At 42.0% G+C, this 27,114-nt stretch overlaps 1 protein-coding gene across 1 annotated transcript; it reads left to right on the top strand.

Annotated features, from left to right (window-relative positions):
- The first annotated feature begins 468 nt into the window (after positions 1-468).
- LOC106601105 (ubiquitin carboxyl-terminal hydrolase 31) lies at positions 469-21,683 on the top strand. Its single transcript, XM_014193033.2, has 16 exons — positions 469-1,863; positions 2,050-2,181; positions 3,355-3,449; positions 3,554-3,646; positions 4,981-5,116; positions 5,993-6,140; positions 6,303-6,483; positions 6,669-6,780; positions 10,068-10,162; positions 11,052-11,129; positions 14,214-14,343; positions 14,882-15,001; positions 15,280-15,505; positions 15,634-15,792; positions 15,991-16,146; positions 16,340-21,683. The coding sequence occupies exons 1-16, from the start codon at positions 1,300-1,302 to the stop codon at positions 17,806-17,808; spliced, it is 3,894 nt and encodes a 1,297-aa protein (XP_014048508.1). The 5' UTR covers positions 469-1,299; the 3' UTR covers positions 17,809-21,683.
- Positions 21,684-27,114: the final 5,431 nt, after the last annotated feature.

Here is a 27,114-nt window from a genome sequence, read left to right as displayed (position 1 = left end):
TAAAGCTAAATCCATCACTGTATGATGTAGGCTATATGGTGAATCCATTCAGCCAAGACGTGGCAGTCACGGATTGATTCCACCATCCTACTTGTTGTACATTTTGTATGTTGTGGTGCATTAAAATACCAGTAGACCAACTTGATGTCAGTCTGGATCTCAGTGGGAACTGAAACATACCACCACTCAAATGTCATTAACCCCATTATCATAGGGCCCCACCCTGTACTATAGGAGACCCAACCTCCTCATACTTGCAACCCAAAACAAAAAAAGCAATTATTTATGTCAGTCTTACAATCAATATTTTTTGGACTGTCCTTAGATCAGGAAGTATTTCCTTAATTGTCAACTGCATGATTATGGCTAGGCCTACATTTGAAAAAAAACAAAAAACATTTACTTTATTATTCAATAGTGCACATGTTGATACTTTGATACAAAACGTTTGATTTATGGAAAAAAGGCACAGTGGAACCCCTCTCTCCCCCAGTTGTATTTTGGCGTTGACTCTGTTACGTCAGCTGTTTCTCTGCTGTCCTGCAGTGTCGGTGTTTCTGTAGCTGAAAGTGTGAACAACTGACTCCGTTGCAATGGATAGTCGGATTTAGGAGAATACTTCAGCTTGGAAAGCATAAGAAATTTTACAATCCCACTCAAGTTAACCAAGGACACGAAATTAAACGTCTCTGCTTGGTAACTGCATTTTTATTTTCGGATGGGATGGAAGGACACTTCTGCGCAAGGGACTCATTTATGCAGTGGCTAGATCTCTGGCTAGCAAAGCTAGCCAGCTAATGTGCAAATGTTAACTATAAAAACAATCAGCTAGCTACAAGAAACGATTTGCATGAACGTCAGCGGATAGGTTGACTTGTTTAGCATATACAAATGCATTCCGGCAGCTTATTGTAATTTGTGCATTTTACTAAATCGAATCACTTAAAATGGATTAATGGATAGTTTACAAGCTAGCTAGCCAATTTAGCTAGCTATGGATTGTTGTTGTTGTTGTGTTAGCTGACACGCTAAGGTTAGCTATCCAATTAGATCAACATAACACTTGTCTTTGAAAATGTGGTGACACGTATTTAGTAGTCAGTACTATACCCCTAGTATGGAAAATATATCCCAGCAAGCTATTGTTAGCTAACGTTAGCTAACTAGCTAGTTGATGGGTTGAGATGTAACTTGACTTCTCAATTAAGATGTAGCACGAGACAGCTGAAAGTTAATTCTAGTTTGCTAGCTAGCTCAGCTCATTCCTCACAGGAAAGATTGTATTTTGACATTTATTGCATGAGGGGGTGCCCAACAAGTCAGGCAATCATGTCTAGTAAAGCCACGACTAAAGAGAAGAAATCTGGTAGCTTCAGCAAGAAACTCTTCAGACGAGGCTCTGTGCGCTCCGTGGGTAGTTTTATGGGCAGAGTCCTCAGGACCCTGTCAACCTTGTCCCATTTTGGATCCGATGGGCATGCTATTGAAGGTGACAAAGACGATGGGGGTTTCACATTATTCAAAACTGGAGGCAAAGATTCACCATCTTTGGATGATAGTGACCGTTTCCTCGGAGAGAAGGTCCCTGGAGTGTCTGGTCTCAAAAACCATGGTAACACTTGTTTCATGAATGCCATCCTCCAGTGCCTGAGTAACACTGAACTCTTTGCTGAGTATTTGGCACTGGAACAATACCGGGGAGTCGAGGAAACGGATGAGGAGAAGGAGAAACCAAAGACAAACGGTGTGCATTTGGGGAGGAAGGGCCCTCATGACAGAGGCGAGGTGACAGAGCAGCTGTCTGGACTGGTCCGGGCCCTGTGGACATTTGAATACACCCCACAGCACAGCAGGGAGTTTAAAGTAAGTAAGTTGGTACAATGTATCATAAAGCAAGACTGCTTCTCTCATGGGACTGCATTTGGTCTGCAGAATCAGCCAATACTACACACCTTTGAAATGGTCAAATACATTTAGGCTACATCATATTTCTGAGACTAGGCTATCACCAGAATTTTCAAGCAGTGTTGCTTGTGCTGTTTGTTGCAGAATGCTGTCTCAAAGAGTGCTTTGCAGTATAAAGGCAATGCTCAGCATGACGCCCAGGAGTTTCTGCTCTGGCTTCTGGACAGGGTACATGAAGACCTCAACAACCATCCCAACAACAGGCCTTCCATTAAGGTAAACTTTTGTTTGCGCATCATAGAGTTAGGGCCTACTAATGCAACTTCAGGAACAGTGGTAGTGGCCAGGTTAGCACAACGAGACAGTTAGTGATGTGACCTCGAGCTAGCAGTAAATGGAGCTGTACCTGAGGTGAGTCAGCAGTCTGAGTGGAGGAGGTGGCTGGCTAATTGTGATGTCCTTTGAAGCCTCATTCAGACATTCCAAACGGAATAACATTTGAGCAGGGGTAAGGGCCTGGCATCCTGCAGGACAGATTTACCGACCTAACCCATTTCTGAACGCAGAGTCCCCTTATCAGGCATCAATCTTCCAGAGCACTGGAACAAACAAGTTAGGAGAGAGAGCTCACTTCCTTACTTTATGGAGTGCTGACTGATTCATCTCCTGTGGGAGAATGAACAGGAAGTGATGGTGTTCTGTGTCCCCTTCCTGGATTGCTTCCCATCCGGAACAGTTCGTGCATATATTATGGTGACATTTTGTTTGTTTTGGTCTTAGGCAAGGATTTTTCAGCTGTTCGTGCTGACGTTTTATCTCGAGGCGAGCCAAAATGTGTAGCCGACGTCTACGCCCCTTTGTCAGTGATTGGTCAACAGTAGGGATTCTTCAATGGAGAGTTTGTCATCACAAATCGTTTTCATTCAAATTTTGTTCACTTGAAAAGTAAAATTCTGCAACTTAGATCTACTCGGCAAAAACGTCAACATTTAATGACACATTTCTTGAGTTATCTTAGATGAATTCTGACGATGTTGAGGAAGTTTATACTGGCTACGGTGTCTTAAGATGGACAAACGGTACTATTGTCACTTTGTCATTTTTCAAGCAAAGGTCTTTTAAGGGAGTATGCGAGCGCATTCGTTTGGATCGCCTTAGGCGCTAGCCAAAACGAAGCATGAAGGAGACTTTAGACATGCAGAGTGAGAGACGTGACCTGGATAGACCCCACAGAGCTTTTGTTGATTAGTCTGCCTTGTCAAATGCTCATAGTTCCTTGAGGATAAGTCAGAGGAGCTGCACCGTTTGTTTGTATTTTGGTCTCTTATCCTTTTGATGTCTTTCAGACTGCTTTGGATGCTCATTGACCTAGTGAATAGAATACAGCCTCAATATCCCAAATCGTCTAATATGCAGTAAGAGCTCATCCACTCTGTTTTGTCCTATTAGCCACCAGTGGAAGAGGATGATGGGGGTCTAGAGGGGCCTTCTCTTCCACTCTCTACCGGTTCATTTGTGCAAGAGCTATTTCAGGCCCAGTACAGGTGGGTCTTATTTGATGCTTACCCCTGAGGAGTTTTATATTCTCCATTCTGTTTATTCTTCATGACTTCTTCTGAGACAAATTAGTTCCCTTTCTTACCAACAGGTCGTCTCTCACCTGCCCGCATTGCCAAAAACAGAGCAACACCTTTGATCCTTTCCTCTGCATCTCCCTGCCCATCCTCTTACCTCACACAAGGTGAGTACACACCTCTGCTGTGTTCCATCATTGGGTCTGGTGGGAGGAACAAGACTGTTGACAAGTGTTGAAATGTACATCTTGAGACTGCGGTTCATTTGAATTTCCCAGGGTTGCGGAAGCAAAGTAAATAAGAAGGAATGTCGTTTTAGTCTCAAATGGCATATTTGGCCCATCTGCAGACCAAACCAAGCCAGTAATTATGGGACTCTTCTATTTCTAAAGTCAATTTAAGGGCTACATGCCCAGACAAACGCTCAATGGCTAAAGCAAAAAGGGAAATAGACTTACTTTTAAATCTGAAATGAAAATGTAGGCCTATGACTTTTTAGAAATATGTTGTGTTCTTCTCTGTCATAGTTTTAGTATTTTGAGTTTCATTATTTGTGCCTAGCAGTCAAAACAACCTTTATGCTCACTCGGCTGGGGATTCATAATACTCCTAAACTGAGGTACCTGGGACATGCATGGCCTTTTTTGTCCTCATGATACAGTGACGTTTTTTTTCTTTACAATGGTGTTATACTGTCACATCAAGGAGAGAGAGCGCATGTTCGATGCAGAATCTTTTTTAAGCCACTAAATTCATTGCTGTCCATGCATTATTAAAGATGAGAAGAATGAGGTGAAATTAGGAGATATGCGGTGGCAAATGATGTCCAAATGGTCCTCCAGCTGTCATCTGATTGATGACAGAATAATGGTCCTCCAGACCAAGGCTCAGTGGCTCACCGCTCTGGCTTCACTACTACTTCTACTTTCTCCTCCCAGAAACACAATCCTGTTACTCAACTTTGGGTTATCAGTTATCACTAGTCTGAAGCATCTAGGTTATTTCTCTGAATAAAAATGTTCTGCTAAGCCTGTTATGCCACTGTTTCTGGCCATAGTTGAGCTGATGTGAAGACAGATCCCACATAACTGAAGTTCAAATGACAGAGAAACTCAGAAATGGCAACCATCTTAAAAATGAGGGTTCTCCAGAATGTGGAGTATCTCAAACTGAACTCCTGAAAAAGCTGCGTTGCTGTGCCTGCTGGCTGAGTTCTTAGTGTCAGCTTAGAGTAGCACTGATCCACACAGTCACCAGAGGAATCCTGCTCAGTGCTCTCAGAGTAATTACAAATTAGCAGTCTCCAGACAGTGTTGTAGCAGCATTATTAGAGGAGGTGGAAACGTGTCCTCTCCAAGGAGGTGGATTATTGGACATAATTGTGTTTAATTTGGCGAAAGTTGAGTTTGTCCATTCTGTTATTTCCTGGTCTTTGTCAGTGGTTTTTATCTGGTGTTTTGTAATTCCTTATATGGTGCCAATGTTTCCTGTCTCTTCCCAGGCCTCTGTATGTGACAGTGGTCTACCAGGGGAAGTACTCTCACTGTATGAGGATCGGAGTGGCCGTGCCCCTGAACAGCACCGTGTCCAGACTCCGAGATGCTGTGTCACGTGAGACCAAGATCCCCCTGGACCAGGTGCTGCTTCCTTCCTGCTCTCTTATCCCTAGCAGCCTCAGCTCTGTCTTACAAGGTTACATACACACAGAAGTTAACTTGAATGCTTTATGTTCTGGTGGTACCTAGCTACTAAGGATTTCAGAGGAATGTTATCTGAAAAGAACAATAAAGGAGTACACTACTTTTTCCTTTAATGATTCATCCCTGGGTACTCGACTGATTGTACCAGCAGGTGTTCCCATTTCAGTATTAATAGCTGCTTTACAGTGTTGTCGTAAGTAGTATTAGGCTAGTGCATCATTAGTCTCTTTAATCAGGATGAAGGGATCACTGGAACAGAGCCCATTGTATCCAAGATCAACAGAACTGACGCCTTGGGTTTGATGTGGCTGAAAGTTTCATACAGTGCGGTCATTGGATTACATTAAGCAGAACACTCGTGTGTGTGTGTGTGTGTGTGTGTGTGTGTGTGTGTGTGTGTGTGTGTGTGTGTGTGTGTGTGTGTGTGTGTGTGTGTGTGTGTGTGTGTGTGTGTGTGTGTGTGTGTGTGTGTGTGTGTGTGTGTGTGTGTGTGTGTGAAATCCCGGTCTGAATAAGAAAAGTTGACATGATTGAAGGATAGGGCAAGGACTCCAGAAGAAAGGGAGGGGGTTTTCAATCATAGTGTGTAGCCTTCCATATTTACCATTGTTCTGTATTTGCAGAAGAGGTAGGCCTATACACTGTAAAGAATATTGATGTCGTTTATTTATGTTCTGTAATTCATTCACTGAAATGGGCATGGTCTAACTCTAATCTGTTTCACCATCTTATCTGAATAAAAGGTTTCAGTGTTGACTAAATGGCAGCAGCGTATTGATTTGTTTTGGCCTTCTCTGCTTGCCTCTGATTCAGTTTGTTTTGACGGAGATGTACTATGACGGTTTCCACCGCTCCTTCTGTGATGACGACGACGATCTCGATATCATTCAGGAGAGCGATTCCATCTTTGCCTTTGAGACGCCTGAGACCTTCAGACTAGAGAACATTCGAACCAAGAGAGGTACCTCTTCACTATTCATCTACTGTTGATATCACATTATTCAATACGTTTTGGGCATTTCGCAATGGAAGTTTTTTTGGTAGTGTACTTGTCATGCATTCTGTGTAATGTATATTGAAGTATTGACTGAGTATCAATGACTGCTTGGGATTTGAAATCCAGGGAGTCTCCTTGCCAACCTGAACCAGAACAACTTGAAGTTTGGGAGTGAGATGAGCAGGACTCCATCTTTCATGCAAGGAGCTCTGAATCCTACCACTGCATCGGCCAGTAAGAACACAGGGGCCGACAAGATGGTCCTGCTGATCTGTAACCGAGCCTGCACCGGTCACCAAGGGAGGAGGTACTATAGAGATGTAATATTAATAATATTGACTGCAATGTTGGAATTGTATTTCTATGGGTAATACTGCCCAGTGTTTTCAACTGTCCTCTGAAACCGTTACACCATGCAGGTCATATGATATTTGTTATATTAAGGTGTACTTGGAGTCTGTTAACAGGAGAATATCATTCTTTCTGTTCCAGGTTTGGTCTTCCATTTGTACTGTACATGGATCGAACTGTGACCTGGGATATCCTGCAGAAGGAGATCCTGGAGAAGATGCATCACCTGCTCAGGCCAGGAGTTTACATTCAGGTGGGTGGAGGATAGTGAATGGAAACACAACCCCACAGAATGCAGGTCAACTAAAAAAAATCATGATATGGCAAAAGAGTCTGAATTACAACCTGTGTAGGCTTTCACTAGTAGGCACTGTGGTTTACTGCATTTAACCCCCTAGAGCTGAGAAATTACAAAACAAAAATATCCCTATCAAAATCCGTCCGTTTAAGCAAGAGATGTTTTTTTTTGCATTGGATGCCTCTCAATCCACTGCATCCACCAGTGTCGCACTTCCGCATCTGCGGTTAAAGGCGGCAGAGCTAGAGCGGTGTTTGTCAGACCATGAGACATCGCGAAAATCGTTCTTCTCACGAAAAGGTCTGTAATATCTGAACAGTTTGACCTAGAAACTATTATGACCACTCTATGCAAAGTAAGACTCCCACAAACTCTGTTTTGCTCTATGACCCCCACAAGTGTCTCAGGACTCGTCTGAAGATAACCAGGTACTGGTTAAAAAAACTAATGGAAGTATGAAGGTAGTTTTGTGCCTACCCAAAAAATGGGATAAATATGTGTAAAAAATATATACCGTAATTTCCGGACTATTGAGCGCACCTGAATATAAGCCGCACCCACTGAATTAAAAAAAATATATATTATTTTGAACATAAATAAGCCGCACATGTCTATAAGCCGCAGGTGCCTACCGGTACATTGAAACAAATGAACTTTACACAGGCTTTAGCGAAACACGGCTTGTAACAAAAATAAATAGGCTTTAATGAAACACCGCTTGTAACAAAAAATAAAAAATTAGCAGTAAACAGTAGCCTACCAAGAAAGTCATTGCTCCAGACCAAGCTCCCGTGCAGCAGCTGTATTTCCTTTTCCAACAGCCAGATCAGTCGCCTTCAACTTGAAAGCTGCATCATATGCATTTCTCCGTGTCTTTGCCATAATGAGGGTGACAAAATGACTACCGTAATCAGAATGATGGAAAGTTTGAGCATGCTCGATTTAATCTAAACAGTAAACAAAAAAGTCGTTTGACCTTAACCCGTTCGGTAATTCCATTGGTCTAATGAAAGCTTCATGCCGCCAAAAAACTGAGCACGTCACAGAATGTGTTTTTAAAAAAATTATTATTATTTGAAAGCGGGAAAAATCCATATATTAGCCGCGTCATTGTTTTAAGCCGCGAGGTTCAAAGCGTGGGAAAAAAGTAGCGGCTTATAGTCCGGAAATTACGGTATACACTACCGTTCAAAAGTTTGGCTCACTTAGGGTCACTTTTCCTTGTTTTCCATGAAAACATACATGAAATGAGTTGCAAAATGAATAGGAAATATAGTCAAGACGTTGACAAGGTTATAAAGATTTTTAATTGAAATAATAATTGTGTCCTTCAAACTTTGCTTTTGTCAAAGAATCTTCCATTTGCCGCAATCACAGCCTTGCAGACCTTTGGCATTCTAGTTAGCAATTTGTTGAGGTAATCTGAAGAGATTTCACCCCATGCTTCCTGAAGCACCTCCCACAAGTTGGATTGGCTTGATGGGCACTTCTTACGTACCATACGGTCAAGCTGCTCCCACAACAGCTCAATAGGGTTGCGATCCGGTGACTGTGCTGGCCGCTCCGTTATAGACAGAATACCAGCTGACTGCTTCTTCCCTAAATAGTTCTTGCATAGTTTGGAGCTGTGCTTAGGGTCATTGACCTGTTGTAGGAGGAATTTGGCTCCAGTTAACCACCGTCCACAGGGTATGCCATGGTGTTGCAAAATGGAGTGATAGCCTTCCTCCTTCAAGATTCCTTTTACCCTGTACAAATCTCCCACTTCACCACCACCAAATCACCTCCAGACCATCACATTGCCTCCACCATGCTTGACAGATGGCGTCAAGCACTCCTCCAGCATCTTAATTTTTTCTGTGTCAAACGAATGTTCTTCTTTGTGATCCGAACACCTCAAACTTAGATTCGTCTGTCCATAACACTTTTTTCCAATCTTCCTCTGTCCAGTGTCTGTTATTTTTCCCATCTTAATCTTTTCTTTTTATTGGCCAGTCTGAGATATGGCTTTTTCTTTGCAACACTGCCTAGAAGGCCAGCATCCCGGAGTCGCTTCATCACTCTTGACGTTGAGACTGGTGTTTTGCGGATACTTTTTAATGAAGCAGCCAGTTGAGGACTTGTGAGGCGTCTGTTTCTCAAACTAGGCACTTATGTACTTGTCCTCTTGTTCAGTTGTTCACCGGGGCCTCCCACTCCTCTTTCTATTCTGGTTAGAGCCAGTTTGCACTGTTTGTGACGGGAGTAGTACACAGCGTTGTACGAGATCTTCAGTTTCTTGGCAATTTCTCGCATGGAATAGCCTTAATTTCTCAGAACAAGAATAGACTGATGAGTTTCAGAAGAAAGTTCTTTGTTTCTGGCCATTTTGAGCCTGTAATTGAACCCACAAATGCTGATGCTCCAGATACTCAACTAGTCTAAAGAAGGACAGTTTTATTGCTTCTTTAATCAGAACAACAGTTTTCAGCTGTGCTAACATAATTGCAAAATGGTTTTCTAATGATCAATTAACCTTTTAAAATGATAAACTTGGATTAGCTAACACAACGTGCCATTGGAACACAGGAGTGATGGTTGCTCATAATGGGCCTCTGTACGCCTATGTAGATATTCCATTAAAAATCTGATGTTTCCAGCTACAATAGTCATTTACAACATTAACAATGTCTACACTGTATTTCTGATAAATTTGATGTTCTTGTAATGGACCAAAAATGTGCTTTTCTTTCAAAAACAAGGACATTTCTAAGTGACCCCAAACTTTTGAACGGTAGTGTATGTTTCCTGAGTTTTTTTTATATCCTAGATTTAGGACAGACACTTCAAAACCTTGTTTCTTCTGATTCATTTTTTGACTGTCCTTTTTGCCATTCTTGAATGTGGTATTCAATGCATTTCTATGGGCTTTAGTAGTAAAGGTCAAAATCATCATTTTATCAAATTTTTTTATACCTAAAAAGGGTCCTAAAATTCCAAATCAGCTAAATGATCCATAGTATGACCATCTTAAAACAATTTCATATGTCAGCTTAGCACCCCCTATCCTCCAATGTCTTAGACTCTAAAGAAATAAACAGTTGATTCCCATGTAATAGCATGTTAGACGTTTAAGTTGCCTCATTGGCTAGAATGCTGTTGGTCTGGTTTGAAAAGCATGGCCGTGGCAACATATCTATACGTAGCAGTCAGGTGGTGGGAATAGGGACAGTGAGTAACTAAAGTCCTGGTATTATCTGCAGGTGGGGCCCTTCAGCCTACGAGTGGTTGGTGTGGTTGGCATCACGTACCTCCTGCCCCAAGAGGAGCAGCCTCTCTGTCACCCAACAGTGGAAAGGTCAGTCTCCTTGTTATTCCTGGTCCTCTGTAGCTCAATTGGTAGAGCATGGTGCTTGCAACTCCAGGATAGTGTGTTTGATTCCTGAGACCACCAATACTGATGTGATATCTTAATTTGACCAGTTTCTATATTATGTGGATCTTAATGGACATTTTTGTAGGGGTTGATACATTTTTCATTATACCTTGAATGCAGTAAGTTTGCATTTTCTGTTGCACAGGAAATTTCTCCAACAGAGTGATCAAATTAAGAAATCACATCTGTACGTAAAACTATGCACTCATGACAGTAAGTCGCTTTGGATAAAAGTGTCTGCTAAATGGAATATTTTATATTATTATTCAACTGTAGTTCTCAACCAGGGTCATGTTCAGTAGGGCACATATCAAAATGTTTCTCACCAGAAAAAGGACATTTGTATATTTGGGTATTATCTCCCCTTTTCAAAATGCTATCTTCCTACTGAACACCACCTCCTCTCACCAATTCACAATGTTGTTTACTGCCTCCTTATAATCCTTTAACCACACTTGAATGCCAGATCAGATGCTCTTATGTCACCAGAACAGTTAAATGGCGTGCCTTTACATGTTTCAGTATCTGTTTCTTCACACACTGCTTGCTCAGCAGGTTTGGTTTATAGTTTGTCCCAGTTGCTGATTCAATTGAATAGAATGGGAGTTTGTCACACAGTACACACACTAAAAAGCTGGGTAGATATGTGTACAGCAGACAAAAAGACAGCCACACAGGTCATGTAAATCCAATTCACTTAGATTTGTAGTGTTTTGAAGATAAGAGGAATACAGCTTGTTGGTTGATATGTGTTTAAGTTGTGAAACTGTCTTGTTCTCGTTTTTTCCTCAACATAATCTTTCCTTGGCAGAGCGTACAAGTCCTGTGGCCAGGGGGGACCGCCGCACGTCAAGATAGTGGTGGAGTGGGACAAAGAGACCAAGGATTAGTGAGTGAACGCTGCACAACAATATTGCTGGTGCTCTGCATCTCTTTTGATAAACGCCATATTTCTGGGGGTTTGTAGTGAGATTTATCCTGCAGGGAAATACATGGCCATAAATTATCCCCATAAAGCCACTAGGGATGGGGACGGTTATTAGAATATCCAAACGGACATTAGTACTCGATTACTTGCGAGGGTATTAATAAAAAAAAAAAGTGTATATATAGGCTAGGCCTATTTTAATGAAAAGACTGTCTAAAATGTAATTATCTATGTGACATTGCTACATACAAGGATAGACCATGACATTTGAATAAAACAACAGTTTTTAATGAGTTTTTATGAGTGCGCTCCATTTAAAAAAATTAAAAAAAATCCGCACCGGTAGCCTACACACTTTTCACGAGTGTAGCTTGTTATTGTCGGTCAATCAAAGCAGCACTACCATCAGAGGCTCCATGTGTACCAAGTGAAGTTGGAGCGGTACATTTTGAACCTCATAACTTTTGGAAAAAATCTATACTGAACAAAAATATAAACACAACATGTAAATTGTTGGTCGCATGTTTAACTTCTTATGGGCAGCGTCCCACCTGGCCAACATCCGGTGAAATTGCAGAGCGCGAAATTCACAAAATACCAAATTCAAATATTTAACATTCTTGAAAATATATGTGTTATACATCAAAATAAAGGTTAACTTTTTGTTAATCCAGCCACTGTGTCAGATTTCAAAAAGGCTTTACGGCGAAAGCAAACCATGCGATTATCTGAGGACAGCGCCCCGCATACAAACACATGAAAATCATATTTCAACCAGGCAGGTGCGCCACAAAAGTCAGAAATGGCGATATAATTAATGCCTTACCTTTGAAGATTTTCTTCTGTTGGCACGCCAAACTGTCCCAGAAACATCACAAATTGTCCTTTTGTTCGATAATGTCCTTCTTTATGTCCCAAAAATGGCCATTTTATTTGGCGCATTTCATTCAGAAATACACCGGTTTCAACTCGCCCAACATGCCTACAAAGTATCTAATAAGTTACCTGTAAACTTGGTCCAAACATTTCAAACAACGTTCCTAATCCAACCTCAGGTACCCTAAAACGTAAATAATCAATAAAATTTAAGACGGAATAAACTGTTTCTAATACCGGATAAAAACAACATGAAGCGAGCTCCAGTTCACGCGCACCAAAACAGTAGAGTCCACCTGGAGTGACACTTACAATGAATAGGACTACTTCTTCATTTCTCAAAAGAAAAACATTGAACAATTTCTAAAGACTGACATCTAGTGGAAGCCATAGGAACTGCAACCAGGTTCCTAATAAGGTTATCCCATAGAAAACAATTGGAAAATCCTACGACCTCAATTCTTTTTCTCCCCAGGATAGTTTGTCCTCGGGTTTTCGCCTACCATATCAGTTCTGTTATACTCACAGACATTATTTTTTAACAGTTTTAGAAACTTTAGAGTGTTTTCTATCCAAATCTACCATTTATATGCATATCCTAGCTTCTGGGCCTGAGTAACAGGCAGTTTACTTTTGGCACGCTTTTCATCCCCTACCCAAGAGAGGAAATGAAACATCCCAGAAATGTTATTTATGCACAAAAAGCTTATTTCTCTCAAATTTTGTGCCCAGAGTGATCATTACACAGGTGCACCTTGTACTGGGGAAAATAAAAGACCACTCTAAGACAACGCCACAAATGTCTCAAGTATTAAGGGAGCGTGCAATTGGCATACTGACTGCAGGAATGTCCCCAAGAGCTGTTGCCAGAGAGTTTAATGTTAATTTCTCCGCTATGAGCCGCATCCATCGTCGTTTTAGAGAATTTGTCAGTACGTCCAACCGGCCTCACAACCACAGACCACGTGTAACCATGCCAACCCGGGACCTCCACATCCTTCTTTTTCTCCTGCTGGATCGTCTGAGACCAGCCACCTGGACAGCTGATGAAACTGAGGAGTATTTTTCTCTAATAAAGCCCTTTTGTTGGGGACAAACTCTTTCTGATTGGCTGGGCCTGGCTCCCAAGTGGGTGGGTCTATGCCCTCCCAGGTCCACCCATGGCTGTGCCCCTGCCCAGCCATGTGAAATCATAGATTACGGCCTACTGAATTTATTTCAATTTACAGATTTCCTTATATGAACTATAATGTTGTAAAATTGTTGAAATTGTTGCATGTTGCGTTTTTTTTCTTTAAAACGTATGTATTTTGATTATCCGTATATTCGAATAGTGAAAAAGGTTCAAATGCCCATCCCTTAAAGCCAACAAATATTAATTTAAACAAAATATATTGTTTGTCTAAAAACAGGGGTGAGAGAGTATAGCAGACGATGCACTTTGATGTTTGTTTTTGCTTTTTTAAGGCAAAAGTCTGCATGCTTCAGTTCCGCAGGCGCCTTGCCGACCTCGGCTTGGCAAACCGAACGAGTGTGCTTGCATACTCTCTTAAAATACCTTCGCTTGATAAATAAGAAAAAAAACAGCAATAGTACTGTTTGTCCATTTTGAGATGCCGTAGCTAGTATACACTTCCACAAAATAGTCAGAATGAATCGAAGATAATTCATTTTTACGTTTTTGCCGAGGAGTTCATAGTCAAGCAATTTTACATTTAACTGGTCTGGTGCAGTATTTATTTCTGATTAAAAAAATGTGCATGAAAACAAGCCGTCTCTCGTTGAATGACAAAAGCTTTATTGAAGAATCTCTACTGTTGACCAATCACCGATGAAGGGGTGTAGACTTCGCCTACCGACTTCGGCTCAGTTCGGCTACTGTGCCCGAACAGCCGAAAAAACCCTTACCGATCTCCAAAACTAACAGAAACGTCACATAATGCCGTCATAATATATGCACAAACTCTTAGGAACTGTTTTGGCTGGGAAGCATGCGGGTTCCTTTAGACATTTGGAGACAGGATAACATAAAGGAATGAAATCCTTAAGTATTAGACTACCTAAGCAATACCCACGTATTGGGAAGTGTCAGATTTAGTATTGTGTGTTAGGATAGGAGGCCGTGTGTTGAGTGATTGATTGGCTGACTGTGATTCTCCTTCCATGCAGTCTGTTTGGGCTCACTGAGGAAGAGTACATCCCTGATGCTGAGAGTGTGTATCTGCACAGAGAGCAACATCATCAGCCCCAGGCCTGCACCCTCGCTCAGTGCCTCCAGCTCTACACCAAAGAGGAGCAGGTAACACTGGAGTACACACATTGTGTTGGTATCACAAGGCCACACACACACACACACACACACACACACTGTGTTGGTATCACAAGGCTACACACAATGGCTGTCGATGCATTTATATGCTGTTGTATGCATTTAAACAAGAAAAGAGACTTGGAAAAAGGAACATTCTCTTCTTACCAGAGGGTTTGTTTATTATTCCACAGCTGAATATCCAATAGCCTTTCATTTTGTTGAAATGCTGAGGGTGCTGGATATTTTGCACCTAATTCTAGGTTTGAAATACAGCATTTTTATAATGGCTTCTCTCTGTCTGGAAGGACACCAGATAGACTCTGAATATACACTGTGGTTAGCAGAGGCTGGAGGTGGTCAGTTTAAGAACTGGCACTGGTCACAGAAATGAGGGTGCTGTGAAAACATGGAGTAGATCAGTCAGGAACTCCCTCTGTGAGTGAGACTGATTTAAAAGCACTGCGGTGGGGAGCTTTTCCTTGATGGCTGCGTGTGTGTGCGCGTGGGTGGGCTGTCTCTGTTCCAGCTGGCCCCGGATGATGCCTGGCGCTGCCCCCACTGCAAGCAGCTGCAGCAAGGCCGCATCAAGCTCAGCCTGTGGACCCTGCCTGATGTGCTCATACTGCACCTCAAGAGGTTTAGACAGGTACTGCAGCAACAACACAGCATTCAGCACCCCTTCCAATTCCCACACTGAGAATTGTGTCCAATCATTCCTGTTTTGTTTTTGTAATGGTAGTTTCTCATTGGCCCGACTGTTTCCTATATTTGGTTTGCCTTCAGTCAGTGTTCCTTGTTTTGTCTTGTCCATGTTCAGTCACTGCCACTCAGTCTTACCCGGTGACCAATCTCCTGCCCGTCTAAGAGGCAGGTGTAGCGACAGTTCAGCTGACTGGGTACTGTGTTTACTGCTGTGTCCTGTAGGAGGCTGACAGGAGGGTGAAGATGCAGAACATGGTACGGTTCCCTCTGCTTGGCATGGACATGGCTCCTCACATGGTGAAGAGGTCCCAGAGCAGCTGGAGCCTGCCCTCTCACTGGTCACCATGGAGACGACCCTACGGCCTGGGGCGTAACCCTGACGACTACCTGTATGACCTGTACGCCGTCTGCAATCACCACGGAAACATGCATGGAGGCCACTACACAGGTAAGACCGGTGGTTTAGCAGTAAGGTGGTAGTAGTCACTGACTGGAGGTAGATGGATAGGAAAATAACACTACAGTCTGACAGTTTCTTCACCATCACCCTAAATCTCTTGTTCTTCGAACCCCCAGCTTACTGTAAGAACTCTGTTGACGGCCAGTGGTACTGCTTTGACGACAGTGAGGTCCAGCCCGTCGCTGATGATGATGTGTGCCAGCAGACGGCCTACATCTTGTTCTACCAGAGGAGGAACACCATCCCCTCCTGGTCTGCCAACAGCTCCGTAGCAGGTCAGTGGTGACTTCTTGGAGTGTGGGATTTTCCTGACACTAATGTTTCATTAAGATGGTGTATTACGTGGTTCTACAGGAGAACTGCCATTAAGTGACATTATACCTGTTTGTCCACTCTTAGTTGGACAGTAGCATCAATATCTTGGTTATCTTTGAGAGACCTGAGGGGTTGATTGTCATGTCTATCTGTGCCAGGCTCCACCAGCTCATCTCTGTGTGACCACTGGGTGAACCGTCTCCAAGGCAGCAGGCCGGCCAGCCTGGCTTCTGGGGCCTCCTCCAGACGTGCCTCTCTGGCCTCCCTGGGCGAGTCGGTGGAGTTCACCACAGGGGACCGCAGCGAAGATGACGGTGAGATACACTGGGTTTCTCTGTCTTCTTTCTCAATCTTCAGCTCTTTTGCCCTCCTCTCTCCCTCCTTTAGCTAGTTATTTCTAACCTTACAGGATCTGTTACTATGCCCAGTTGAGAAAAAGGGGTATTAAATGATCCTTTCATTGATTCTAGTGCATTAGTGTAAAGTCATTTATTTGTATCTATTTAGGTGGATTTTCGACCCGTCCCTTTGTTCGGAGCATCCAGCGTCAGAGCTTGTCTTCCAGGTCATCCATTGCCAGTCCTCTGGCCTTCAGTGAGAACAGCATGAAGCCCTCCTGGTCCCTCTCTGCCAAGCTCCATATGAGGTCCAACTCCCCCTCACGCTTCTCCCTGGACTCACGCTCCTCTCCCCCCTTGGAGAGGATAGGAGAAAGGGGAGAGGCCTGTGATGACAAGGTATCCACGTCTTGCTTCGGTAGCTACAGCCGGCACGAGCGCTACCCTGGTGGCAGGGCCCCCTTGGCCATGATGGAGGGGAACAGCACCAACCAGGACCATGGCAGGAAGATCCTAGACGAAGTCTACTGCAGGGCCCCCACGCCGGCCGATAAGAAGATCTCCAAGAGTGACCCGACGGACAACAACAACCAGATAACAGCCCTGGACCAAAACGCACAAGCCCCCCTGTCGAAAGAGCAGAAACGCAAGAGCAGCACCGCCGGATCTGCCCCGAAGTTAGAGAGCGCCGGGTCCAAAAAGAGTTCCATCAAGTCTGAGCCAGAAAAAAATTCCAAGAAGCGCCAGTGTTCGTCCTCCACCCCCAAATCCTCTACATCCCAAATGTCTTCCAGCCCTGTGGTGAAGGGCCCCAAGGTGACCAACTCTAAAGATAAGACCACCAGCAGCGCTACGCCCGCCAGGACCCCGTCCAAAAAGAAAGAGTCTTTGTCTTCCAAGGGTCCTGACTCGGCAGATGGAACCCCCCAGCGCAAGCAACGCATCTCCACGCCGCTGTCCTCCGCTTCCCCCTCCCCCACCGTAAAGAAGAGTGCCTCTGGCCTTGAGAAGACCACCTCTGGTCGGAAGAAGCTGCTGGAGAGGAGCTGCAGTCGGGACTCAGGGTTGGTAAGCCCTCTGGTTGATAGACCACGCTGGGGCAGCAACGCTGCAGCCAGGACCCCCACCAAGACCGCTGCGGAGGGGATCCGTCCAGAGAGGAGGTTTTTGCGGAGTTCCATCAGCAGCTCCTCTGTCACCAGCCTGCGCTCCCCCAGCGTCTCCTGCAGGGACCCTAGGCACAGCAGCAAGTCAGAGGACAAGGGCCTGTCGTTCTTCAAGAACGCCCTGCGCCAGAGAGAGTCCCGCCGGTCGGCCGATCTGGGTAAGACCAGCATCCTGGCCAAGAAGGCCTCTGAGAGGACAGCCAGGCTGAGCGTTCAGGAGGGGGATGGGTCGGCCAGTGCCTCAGAGCATCATGTGAACAAGGTTGTCACTGAGGTAAAGGAGTCCTCCAAGCCCTCCACCCCAGTCAGACGCTCTCTGTTGCCTGTTATAGGCAAATCCAAGTCTTCCACTTCTGAATCCAGTCTTAATTCTCCCCCCAATGGGAAAAAGCCTCTTGAGAAGCAGGCGTCCTCCAGAAATCTTTCTGCCAGCATGCAATCTTCTGCACGCCCAACACAGAAGCCTCAATGACATCATATATCGATAGCAGTCTCATTGTTTTATGTATGCAGCAATTTTTTTTCCATGTGCCTAAGATATAAATATATATAGATTGAGAGAGATATGTATGTGTGTGTGTGTGTGTATCTATATATGTACTTGTATTTTTCTTTTCATGAGCAAGATGTAAATGATCAAAAGCGCCTTTCTATCCTGTCATGGAACCAAATCATTACCTTCGGCAAAGTATGCTATTAGTCTACTACTGTACACACAACTGAATAGGAATGTTTTAAGCTAGCACTTTGTAAATACAGTATGGAATATTTTTCCCCAGAATAACGCTATACAGTAACTTAGTTAACAGAAAATATATTACTGTCAATTTCTTTATTACTTTTACTTGGTTTAAAAACGTCACGTGAAACTAGAGTAACGGGTCTAGGACTTGACATTTATTAAGGCTGTAAGGGTACACTAGTCTTAAGATATTTTGTGGAGTAGTCTAAAATGTTACTCCTTTTCTACACCTGGTGCTGTTCAAAGGGCAATACTGGCACTGTTTGAAATATTTAAAATGCTGAGGTTCTGAAATATAAAAAAAAAACAATCTATGTCGGGTCAGCAACTGGCGTCCTGTGGCACGAAACCGGCCAGGAAGTGATTTTTTTTGGGGGGGGGGGTTGGGGGACTACCCAAAGTTTTTAGTATAAACAAATATATGTATATATTTTGGGAATTAAGTTTTTGGTCAAAAAAATAGTTTAGTTTATGAACTCTGTTTCCAAGTATTCTCTTGACTAAAAAAAGGAAAAAAAGAGACGATTACATTGAGACACGATCACAAGGTATGAAATGATTGTTCTCAAATACAATCTGTTTTTGGGCTTAGTTGTGGTCAGTTTGCATTGTAAAATTATTCTAATTATGTTCCGGCCCCCGACCATCCGCGGCTGAATCTAGTTGCCTACCCCTGATCTATGTATTCAGTTACCAGTCCTGGTAGCACCTCTCAACCTGTGGTACCTCATGAGAGATTAACATTTCTGCCATGTATGGAATAGCAGCCAGAGGCTGCTGTATAGTACTGATAAAATCCATAACATCTCATTTAAGTTGAACATTTATGCTTATTTGCCTTTTGAATTGACTTAATCTGAAGACAGGACAATCTAAATAACGCACACTGCACTGAACGTTTTGCTATTCTTTGCTGTTACTTGAAGCATATCTACATAACTGTACAACTGTCAGGCCATGCATGGGATGTTCTCCTTAGTTGAATGATAGTTTGACGAGTCATTTAAGTCAGATCTGGTGCCACCCCCATATCTGCAAAGCTTTTCTAGCTGTAGCTTTGACGTGTTACTGAACTCTCCCCGTGTCTTGCTGTAACCCATTTGGTAATCTACCATGCCCAAGCCTTTAAGTGCAATAGTTCTCAAGACTGTTCATCAGTCTTACCTTCTATGTTTAAATATGATTTAATTATGAACTTTGATTATGATTTAAGATACCAGGGTAAACATTTTTGGTGGTCTGCTTGTAACATATTGAAATCTTCAGATATCCTTCTACTGAAATGGCATTTAACACATTTAGTAATATTTATATTTCGCTTGCTGACAATGTAAGAGACCCAGGGTCTTGAGATTTGATATCTCTAACCTACTGCACCAAGTTTAATATTAAACCCCACTACAGACCTTTTGCTGCCTATAGCTACAGTCTGTCTGAAAGTGAAACCCCCACTGTTACATATTAACTATTAACATATTAATGATTCTGTAAGGGTTCAGCAACAGTCTGACAACCTGTCACTTGTTATTGTTGCCCATGGCTACACTGTCATTAAGTGAGCTGCTGCTGCAAACTCTGTTGAAATGGTGGGCTTTTGATCCAATAGCAGCGCTAGTTCACTGAATTACTTTTCCTTGACCTGAGGGGTATACTACAAAGCAGAATCAATGAGTTAGCCAGCTAACTTTGATAAGCAACCAGAAATAACTGTTGATTTTTATGGTTAATTAAATCAATTAGAGCATACCCATTTCAAACGTAACTTTTTATTTTGTAGAAAGATATCAGAATATTTATGCAAGTTAGCTGGCTAACTCCATGATCCTGCTTTGTATTTTACCCTTCTGAAGGCTTGTGTTGACTTCCAGATGTAATGTCTTGGCCTAAGCTCCGGTTTATCATGATCTTGAGTCTCACTGATGACCCGGTTTCCAATCCTGTTCGGTTACATTCCCCTGTTGCCATGTTACGAATACATTTAACCACATCGCTCACATCTTTCACAAAATGGCCATTCAAAATATTCTCAAAGTTTAGGTGATGAAAAGCTTTATTTTATGGCCCATCCTCATTTTTGAATATATATTTTATTTGTGAAATCAGCTTTCACAGAGAAATCAGCTGCCTGCAACAATATTATCCTTTTTGGCTTTTAAGTAGATGGTTCTGCCACTGTGTTGTCAATCGATGGAAACAACCATTTCAACACTGTGGAAAGCAGTATTGCATGATAACTCTAACGCATGCATGTCCTTAACTATGCAATAGATTGTTGCTATGTGAACCAGAGAGTAAATGTACAATATATCCTACCTTCCAAATGCCAGCAATGGAGAGCATGGTTAGTGACTTTCATTGCTTTAATTGCACACGTATGTTTTAGGGTTTTCATTACACTTTTTTTATTTTTTTACATGCGAGAATGTTACCACATTGCGAAACGGATGTAACCAAAAATCTTTAAGATGCTGAACATTTTTGTATTTGTCTTGTTGTTTTCTAACTTACGTTTACACTAAGTTGATTTAGTCTTATGATTGTTTTAAGGGATTGTCTCTACCTTTTTTTTACATTCATGTTCATTGTGTCAATATATGTTAATTGTTTTTCACTATGCTGGAGTACGTGTTCAAAGGGTGCTCTCTTTTTAAAGAGCAGGTTATGTCTTCCTCTTGCCCTCTTGTTCACCAGCAAGGACTTCATTATTAACACTACAGAAACTACAGACTGACTCCATCTTTAGCTCAGTCATCTCATGTGTTGCCTGTGCACTCTGCTCTCATTTCACTTTTCAATGAACTGGTTGACTGTTAGATTTAGGTATGAAAGGCATGTCAGTTAATGGATGAATGTCATTAAGCAATGGGAGTGTTTTCCATTTTTTTTTAAAGAACACTTTTGGTCTTGTTCTAGTTGCCATAAAGACACCTGTTGTGGCATAGACTACTAGAGTATATATGTGTCTAGGGCAGGGCTCTCAAACCCTGTTCCTGGAGAGCTAACTTCCATGTAGGTTTCTGCTTCAACCTCAGTTGTAACCTGATTCAGCTTATCAACCAGCTAATTATTAGAATCAGGTGTGCTAGATGAGGGTTGGCGGGAAAACCTACAGGATGGTAAGCTCTCCAGGAACAGGGTTGGAGAGCCCTGGTCTAGGACATCTGACATAGTTAGTGGTAGCTAATTAGATCGTATAAAGACCATGTCATTAATCAGTCATATGGAATTTGATTCATTCTTCTCTCCTTGATTGACACACTGGACTGTAGATACTGACTACCTAATAGTACCAGGCAGCAGCCCACGTTTCTACAATACTACAACAACACTATCTTAGTGGTTATCTGTACAGTAGTAGTCTTCTGGAAGTAGTTAAAAACGAGACCAGGAAAATATTTGACGATGAAATACGTTTGGGAAAGTGCATGAGACTGCGTCAAACCATTTTATGTTAATTTATTTGTATGTTTTGTTTATGACGTATATGCACTTTTAATATGCATTTTTTTTAAAGAATGCGTTTCTTTGAAAGAGATGTTATGCTGGTTTACCAATGCAAGAACAACATGTAAAATGTAATAATAAAAAAAATATGTAAAGCAGTGTTATATTGTACATGGTCCCTTTTTAATACACATCTTTTACATATCTCCAGTATTATGAAATAATGTTGTCCACTGTGACCCACTAGAGGGAGCTTGTCTCCTGTGAATGTTTTTGCTTTGCACTGTAAAGCCAGTTCATTTGACATCAGTTGTCCAACTGAATATCCTAAAATGGGTAAGATGTATTTGGTATAATTCTACTGACTGTCATGTAATTAGCCTACTACTTAATTGCGGGATAATTTATATAATTGTTTTTTTCTCTCATTGTGAGGGTATAACTGGTTAATTCCTCCACCCCTGACCCCGCCTTACATTGCATTAGGACAAATCAAATGCATGTACTGCAGTTCATTTGAAAGTGCTGATTCCATTAAATCAGAAAACCCTGAGCCTTTAGCAGGGTGCTGACTGCTAAATATTTACAGTACTGCTTGATGTTGGCACTGAGTTAAATTTCCAACCAGATCGGCAGGATTGTCCACACTCCTCCTGCAGCAATCCAGAGCCTATGCAGAGCCTTTTGTTACTCAGAACCCAACAGTCAACATTGCCAGCATGAACAGCATTTGATGGTGTTTTTTGAGTGATATTTTTTTTGTTTATACATATCTCCCATCCTCCCCCCTTCCATTATAGGTTATGTTGGTGGTGGTGTATGGAGGTGGTGAGTGTGAGCGATCACAAGTCAATGCCTCATGCTCTTACAGATAGATACAAGATGGTGCTATGTACCAAGTCTGGAGCAGCTATTTCTGAAGCTTATTATCGCAAGCAGCGAACAGGGAAGTGTCAGGGCTTGAGGGGCTTGTAAATGTGTTTTTATCAGTGTTTTGCATGTCTTATTGATTTGCACATTGCAGAAAATGGTACCGCTTTCATCTCATCACACATTAACACGTGTGTTTTAACAGAACGATAACATGTTTTATTGAGTCTTGGGGGGGGATGTTTTCTCACAGATATTCTCTGCTCAGAGAATGTTTGGCATCTTAGTTAAACAGTTTTTTACTGAATAGATTTCAGAAGTTCATAATTTGATGACTTCATCTCTTCTGTTCATTGTTTTTCAATAGGTCCTCCACTCCAAACTGGACTGACATTTCAAGTCTTACAGTGTGTGTGTTAATCTCCAGTCGGGTCCTAAATTATTGGCACCCTTGATAAAGATGAGCAAAAAATACTATAAAATAAATAATACATACTGAGCTATATTGTATGCTCAAAAACATTTTGAAAATGAGACTTCTAAACTAATACAATTGCTCAGAGAAAGATTATGATTAATATATTTAACAAGTAATATATTTTTTTTCTCAAGATGTTTGTCAAAACTATTGGCACCCCTATTTTCCATAACTTTCAATACCTCACCTTCCAATGATAATGGCACTGAGCCTTTTTGAATAATGTTTTGACATTAGAAACACATTGGGAGGGATCGTAGACTGTTCCTCCATGCATAATCTTTCCATATCCTTCGTCCGCGCTCTTCAATTCAAACCACAGGTTTTCAATTTGTTTCAGGTCCAGAGACTGAGATGGCCATTGCAAAATTTAGATTTTGTGGTTAATAATTAACCATTCATTTGTGGATTTTGATGTGTGTTCTGAATTTCGGATGACTGACGTGCCCAAAGTAAACTGCCTGTTACTCAGGCCCAGAAGCTAGGATATGCATATAATTGGTAGCATTGGATAGAAAACAAACACTCGGAAGTTTCTAAAACTGTTAAAATAATGTTTTGTTAGTATAACAGAACTGATATGGCAGGTGAAAATCCGAGGAAAATCCATCCAGAATTTTCTTTTTTGGAGGTCACAGACCATTTCAATGCTAGCCTATGGGACAAACAGATAGATAGGACCCAGAATGCAGTTCCTATGGCTTCCACTAGATGTCAACAGTCTAGACAGGGTTTCAGGTTTGTTTCTTGAAAAACGAGTTTTTCCAAGGTGTCTGTCATTAGAAAAGTAGTCTTGTTGACGCGTGAATGAGGTGCGCGCTCTTAGTTATTTATTTTCCCTATTGAACATACTATTCTCCGTCTTAAATATTATCATTTATTTAGATATTAGAGTACCTGAGGATTAATTACAAACATAGTTTGACTTGTTTGGACAAACTTTACCGGTAACTTCTTGGATTCGTTTGTATGCATGTTGAACGAGTGGATTACTGAGATCATTGGCGCCAACTAAACAGACTTTTTTGGATATGAAGGACTTTATCGAACAAAACAACCATTCATTGTGTAGCTGGACCGTTGGGATTGCAAACAGAGGAAGATCTTCAAAGGTAAGTGATTTATTTAATCGCTATTTGTGATTTTGTGACGCCTGTGCTGGTTGAAAAAGTATTTTCATGTGGGGCGCTGTCCTCAGATAATCGCATGGTATGCTTTCGCCGTAAAGCCTTTTTGAAATCTGACACCGTGGTTGGATTAACAAGAAGTTAAGCTTTTAAATGATGTAAGACACTTGTATTTTCATGAATGTTTAATATTACGATTTTTGGATTTTGAATTTCACGCTCTGCAGTTTCAACGGATGTTGTCATAGGTTTCCCGCTAGCGGTTCATGCGCCCTAAGAGGGTCCCAGGACCAGTGGAAGCCAAATAGCCTCATAACATCAAAGATCCACCACCATATTTTACAGTAGTTATGGGGTTGTTTTCTGCATATGCATCTTTCTTTAGATGCAAAACCCATATCATGGCTAAAGACCCATTTTCACGTCATCCAACAAATCTAAATGCCTGAGGGGTATACTACGAATGAAACTATAGCTAGCCAGCTTCAGTTAGCTTCACATTCCAGCTCAGGCTTCATTCTTACTATGATGGTGGAAATTGCTCGTCTGCCTGCCGCTAACTCTAGCAAGCTTGTAACTGTGCGTGCATGTCGCAAGTGACTGGTTGAAGACCAAACTGTTTATTGAGACAATTCTGCAACCATCAAACCATGGAAGTGGACATTTCACATTTACATTTTTGCCGAAATCAACATGAAAGATAAGTTACAGTATCTTGCAAATTCAGCAGGCTATGATGTGAAATAGGCTAGACATTTATTTTATTTACGTATTGTTAATGCTGTCTTTGATGTGCTTTGGCATGGTAATCAATGCACACGATAACCTTTTTTCTCGCTCCTATTTGGATAGTACTGTAACATTTCAACAAAGTATCTACTAACCCTAACCTTACCCAAACCGTAACCCTTACCAAAATCCTTATTATAACCCTAACTGTACCTTAGCAAGCAGTTGCTTATCAACAGATAGTTTGTTGATATTATGATCATCTGTAGAGCATGTACAGATAGAAAATCCGGACTATGCAAATAAAGTGTGACCAATAATTTTAGTAATAGAAAAGTTTTACTGTCATGATCTTTCAAATGTATGTGTAATGTGATAGGCATTTTAATATGACTCTTTTTTTAATTTTATTTACAAAACACTTTTGATGAATATAATATTTAACCGGTCATCTTTCTCAAATGAAGGAGATGGTGAGTGAGGGAATCTGATTCCATTGGTTCACAACACACAGCTCAGTCATCTCATTCATGGTAAGTTAGTTATCCTGAACCCTGGAGAAGGTTAGTTCTGAAGCATGCGTTGCCATAGAAATGGCTGGCTAAAAGGTGAGCCACTTTATGACCGGTTACTGGTGTTGACCAAAGTTACCACGCTAACTCAAACCTGATTCTTAGTATACCCCTCTGGAGTTTGTTAAAAGGCATTGGCACTTGGATTAGAACCAGTGCTATGGTCAGATAACATGAAATAGAGCTCATTGGCCACGCACACCAGTGGTGGGTTTTACATCAAAAGAAATATGCATATTCAGAAAATAACCCCATACCTAGTGTAAAATATGGTGGTGGATCTTTGGTGTTATGTAGGCCGGGCCCCCTTCTTCTCTCACCAGCTCTGCTCACTGAGACTTCTCCCTACAGGGCAGTCAGATGCCAGCCCTCTCTACCTTTCAGCCAGTATAAACCTGTAGTTAATGATGACGACCCATGGCCAGAGCTTCTGTTGAAGTAATCTGCAGATCATTAGGGCTGAGCCTAGCAGGCCAGATGATCTGTCAACCTCCTTCCACCACCCTGTTGTGTTCCTCTCCTCTGTCTGGCAGCTCTACATGCCCCTGGAACACAAAACCACGTCCCTTTCACGTACCTGTAGAGATATTACAACATTTCCTCCCACAACACATCCCCCACCACTTCCATTGTCAGCCAGTCCAGGTTGTGAGGATGCATTTAAACTGATGTCAGTGTCTGAGATTCCAGCTGTAGGCATGAGAGAGAATCAGGATGGATGTTCTTTAATGGTGATGCCAGGGGAAAAAAATAGCATTGTGAATGGAAATGTTGTTTGAACAATAAGTGTTGTGAACAAGTCCCACTCCCACCAGTGCCAGACCCCATCGAAATAAAAGCCCAGTAATCTAATCACTGTGCTGACCCAAAACAAATCTGTCATGCTGGATTTTTTTATCTAATGGTGGACAAACGTTGAAACTCAGGAAAATGAGTTGAATATTGATCAATGGAGGCCCTCCCCAGGGTGCTTGTTGCCCTCTAGCTGAGATTGCTGGAAGAGAAATGGCACTAGTTTCATTAGAAATTTGCAATAAACAACGTGTGGGTTGCCAAAACCATGCCAGAGTGAAGCCAGATGAGTATAAGAAGAGCCCTTCCTGGTTGTCTTTGCACAGGCATATCTCCCTGCATTTCTGTACGCCATGTCATTCCATGCCATAAAAAGGGATTTGTGGCTTGGCAGAGATCCAGAAGGCAAGCCATTTAAAATGTCCTCACACTTAGCAGAGGATGCCATTTACTCACATTCTCCATGCTTTGAAGCAGACTGGAACCGACGTCGTCCTCTTCACACTCAATAATATCAGTCTTACACAGTAAAGGGCGAGTTACTTTAGTAATTCACATTCGGTTTTATCTCCTTTGTCCTGTCTTTTGACTCTGCTCTAGAGAGTGTGGGGAACTTTGTAAGAAAATCGATAGTAATTGATTCTTGAGGGCTGGAGTAGCAGGTAGGAATTCATGGTAAGAGCTCTGGGAAGACGTAGACAGAGAGGCACTAGTGAAGGAGTGCAGGAACCTGGGCTTAATATGCATGTGGCAGCTCAGCTAAAGGTCAGCAACATGAACCTGTCTGTAGCTACAGATTATTAAAGACGGTCACCGCACCGGGCGCACAGTTACTAAGAGCACAGAGATAAGCCAAGTTAAAAATAAGAATGAAACATTTTCTTCTACACTACTGGCTCATCTTCTGTGATGTAGGGTGGTCGAGTGAGGGTAGCACACAACTCTGAGAAATAGTAGCAATCGTCACAATTTTATTGGATTCCTAAGTGTCTTGCTCATAGCTGGTCTGAAGTACAGTAAAACA

This window comes from Salmo salar, chromosome ssa03 (assembly GCF_905237065.1).
Source record: "Salmo salar chromosome ssa03, Ssal_v3.1, whole genome shotgun sequence".
Lineage (NCBI taxonomy): Eukaryota > Metazoa > Chordata > Actinopteri > Salmoniformes > Salmonidae > Salmo > Salmo salar.
The sequence above is the reverse complement of the archived record's forward strand: the minus strand, read 5'-3'. Positions and strand labels throughout refer to the sequence as shown.